The 3758-nt window shown below is 42.2% G+C and overlaps 1 protein-coding gene across 6 annotated transcripts in view; it reads right to left on the reverse strand.

Annotated features, from left to right (window-relative positions):
* The window catches only part of ZNF18 (zinc finger protein 18), a 24716-nt gene that overhangs the window by 5071 nt on the left and 15887 nt on the right, over positions 1-3758 (reverse strand). For 5 of the 6 annotated variants that reach the window (XM_017855167.1, XM_017855164.1, XM_017855166.1 and 2 more), the window contains 2 exons: positions 3420-3504; positions 2605-2715 (listed from right to left, as the gene is read on the reverse strand). In XM_017855167.1, coding sequence (XP_017710656.1) covers positions 2605-2715; positions 3420-3504 — 196 coding nt within the window. The remainder of the gene's footprint in view (positions 1-2604; positions 2716-3419; positions 3505-3758) is intronic. The other variant, XM_017855169.1, reaches the window with a different exon arrangement.

Here is a 3758-nt window from a genome sequence, read left to right on the forward strand (position 1 = left end):
AGGATGGTGTCGATGATCTGACCTTGTGATCCGCCCGTCTCGGACTCCCAAAGTGCTGGGATTACAGGCTTGAGCCACCGCGCCCGGCCTGCACCACACTATTTGAATGATTTTTACTTTTATAATACAACAGACTTAATATTTTCAGATCTAGCATTCATGAAACATTCCTCTTTCAAAACTTTTTAAAAAACTATTCTTGCATGTTATATTTTCCAGATAACTACTTTAAAACTTTAATCCTTTGGATTTTGATTAGAAGGGGAAGTATATGACTTTTTGAGACTGCCCCCAGCTTGCCTGTTTTAACTAGGAGCTGTTCTTCCATACGGTCAGCTATAACAGCATATTCACTCTCTACATTGACTTTTGCCCCTGATCTGAGTCCAGATCTGGTAAACTAGCAAACTGTTGTATTTTTTAAACCAGGCCTTTCCCATCTGGTTACTGTGACTTCCACAATTATTCCAGGTCTCTTCCCTAGACAGCCGGACTCCTGCACTGACTTCCTGCAGACTTCTTTCCCCCAAGTGTTCCCTTCCTATCTGTCCTACACGTTGCTGCCAGATTCATCTTCCTAAACCTCTCCACATATCCTTCTTTTTTTTTTTTCTTTTTGAGACGAAGTTTCATTCTTGTTGCCCAGGCTGGAGTGCAATGGTGTGGTCTCGGCTCACTGTAACCTCTGCGTCTCCAGGTTCAAGCGAATTCTCCTGCCTCAGCCTCCCAAGTAGCTGGTATTACAGGTGCCCACCACCATGCCCAGCTATAAATATATATATATACACACACACACATACATATACACACACATATATATGTATATATATATTGCATTTTTAGTAGAGACAGGAACCTATAATAGTTTTTTGTTTGTTTGTTTGTTTGTTTTTGCCTATCAAGGCGGGATGACCCTTGTAGACTCCTCACATCTGGTTACAGGCAGTATCTAATGGGACCATGTCAGCAGAGGTGGGATGAAGGAAAAACAAACAAACAAAATGAGTAGGAATATAGTGAGCTATATATCGCAAATAAGATCAGACTACTAGGAGCTATATGGGAAATCTCCGTAGCTTCCATTCAATTCTACTGTGAACCCAAAACTGCCCTAAAAATTAGTCTCTAAAAAAATCCTACTGCAACAACCTCCAAAGCAATATTTTCAACCTTTTCTGACTACAACCCACAATAAGCTCTATGGACTAAACTGTGATCCCCCAAAATTCTTATGTTGAAGCCCTAGCCCTCAATATGATGGTATTTGGAGGTGGGGCCTGGGGCCTTTGGGAGGGATTAGGTCTAGATGAGGTTCTAAGGGTGGAGTCCTCATGATGGGATTAGTTTCCTGTCTCCCCTTCTCCCTCTCTCACCTCTCCCTCTCCCAGTCTCTCCCTTTCCCTCCCCCTCTCCTCTCCCCAACCCCTTCTCTGCTCTGTGATGACACAGCAAGAAAAGCGAGGTTAGCACACCATGCTGGCACCCTGATCTTGGACTTCCCAGCCTCCAGAAATGTGAGAAATAAATGTTCGCTGTTTAAGCAACTTAATCTATGGTATCTTGTTACAGCAGCCCAAGCTAAGGCAGTAATCAATATATTTATATTGAAACACAGTACACACACACATATTTTAAACAAGTATTTCCTGAAATACTACCCACCCCTACATCTGATATTTCCTCTTCAATCTTATTTTTTTTTTTGTTTAACGCTGGTTGTAACTCTACCAAATGATTTCACAACTCACTAATTGGTTATGCAATGTAGTTTGAAAAATACTGTTCCAGAAGAAATCCTTGTGAAATAGCATGATAAATATGTTGCATAAAATTAAAATCAAATATCTCAGCTAATGATTGCTCTCTCTGTGGTATACTAGCAAAAGAAAATAATTACTTAGATGCCACTGGGGAGAAAGAATGGCTTGCCCTACCATTCCCATCCTTGGTCCTCTTCTTCCTCTAAGGTGCTGGGATTTTCTGTGTCTGTAAGTGTGTGTATGTGTGTGTGTGGGGGGGGGGAGGTTCGCAGTTAGGTTTAACATCACTTCAGTGTTTTAGAAAAAGTGTAGAAAGCAAAGAATGACTGCTATTTTACAAGAGAACAAGTTCAGATTTCTTCTTCCCTAGTCTTAAATAAATTATTTATATGAAGTATTTGTTGATGTTGCTGTTTTAAAAATGTGAGGTGCACAGGGATTAGATAAAACTTTTTCCTGTTTGTTTGATGTCTAGATACTCCAGCTTCTTGCTAGGCTGCTATATAGTCCTTTTCAATGAAATTCTACTCTATTTGTATTGGTGTCAGTTCGTGTGAATCTTAATTCTTTCTGAGAAGGAAAGCTAAAACAACAGAAAAGATTAAAGGCAACAGGTCTGATGTGTGGTCTTCCTTCCATGGTTAAATGTGTGTCAGCAGCCCTATAGCCAGAGATAAATAGACTCAATCTCAATAGTCAAATCGAACCAATCAGATCATGGCTAGTTACAACCAACGTAATAGAATATTCCATCTCCCCCGACCTCCTTCACCACCTCCCCAGTCACCTCCAATTTAATGAGAGGCAGTCAGAAATGATTCCAGACCAATGAACGATTACTCACCTATGCAGGTGGGTCTTGGGATCTTCTCATTGACATGAAGGTACAGTCCTGCCAGCTCTTCCCCATATTCTATTGAATTAGTCAGGTCAGGTTTGGAATGGGAAATGCCTGCTATAGAGAGAAAGATGGATGGTGGGCCTGGATGAATGGAGAAGACTGGGAGCTCAAGCTGTGTCTTTCAAAGGAGTACCCTACGCATTAGAGAAAATATGAAGGCTCTGGACACTTGCAGAAATTCACCTTAGAACAGCGCGTGGCGCCTGTAAGACACCAGTACTCACAGGATGACCTTGACTGATGGTAAAGGCCATGAAAACAAGAGTCTAAGGAGGTGGACAGAAAGGTCTGTAGACTACCTGGCAGGCTGGTGTGAGGATCATGACTGGGATCCCACCAATGGTTGGCTGACAAGTGTGGTTTAGTAGAAAAGAGCGTGGACTCAGAGTCAGCCACAACTAAGTTCCGTCATAACTCAGCCCACTTATGAGTTATGTGGCAGTGGGTAAGTATTTGATCTGACACTCACTTTCATCAGGTTTAAAATGAGAATACCATCATCAATTTCACAGATTCAAGAAGTTACTCCGTGCAATGTACCCACAAACAGTTCCTGGCACACTGAATACTTTCAATACAAGGAAGTCCTTACTGTAATTCTGCTATCTCCAGCTTGCCCCAGTTCCCAACTGTGTCCCTAATGATTTCCTTCACCTGGCAATTTTACATTCAGCAGATGTCTCTATGAGTGCATGGAAAATGCCTCACAGTTTTCCAGTCCTTCTACCTCCTTCCATCAGGCTAACCCATGCCCTCACCTCCTGAGACCATTTTCCCATAGGTCTCCAGCATGAGATCCCAGTATTGCTCCTTTTGAGTGGAATCCAGGTGTCTCCACTGTTCCTGGGGGGAAAAAAAAAAATACAATACCATGACTCCAATGAAGGTGTCTGAACCTGCCTTCCCTGCCTAAAGGAAAGCTGAGAAGAAAGAAACGTGCCATAGGATCATGGCCATCCCAAGACCTGAGACATCCCAGCAGAGTGGTTCAAGGCACAAAGAGGCCAAAGGGAAAACAACAGTCCCTATCAGTGTTTCTTTCCTGGGTGAGAAAACATCTAGGCTTTACATTCTGCACTTTTTCAGCTGAATTATTT

This window comes from Rhinopithecus bieti, unplaced genomic scaffold, assembly GCF_001698545.2.
Source record: "Rhinopithecus bieti isolate Rb0 unplaced genomic scaffold, ASM169854v2 scaffold_40077, whole genome shotgun sequence".
NCBI lineage: Eukaryota > Metazoa > Chordata > Mammalia > Primates > Cercopithecidae > Rhinopithecus > Rhinopithecus bieti.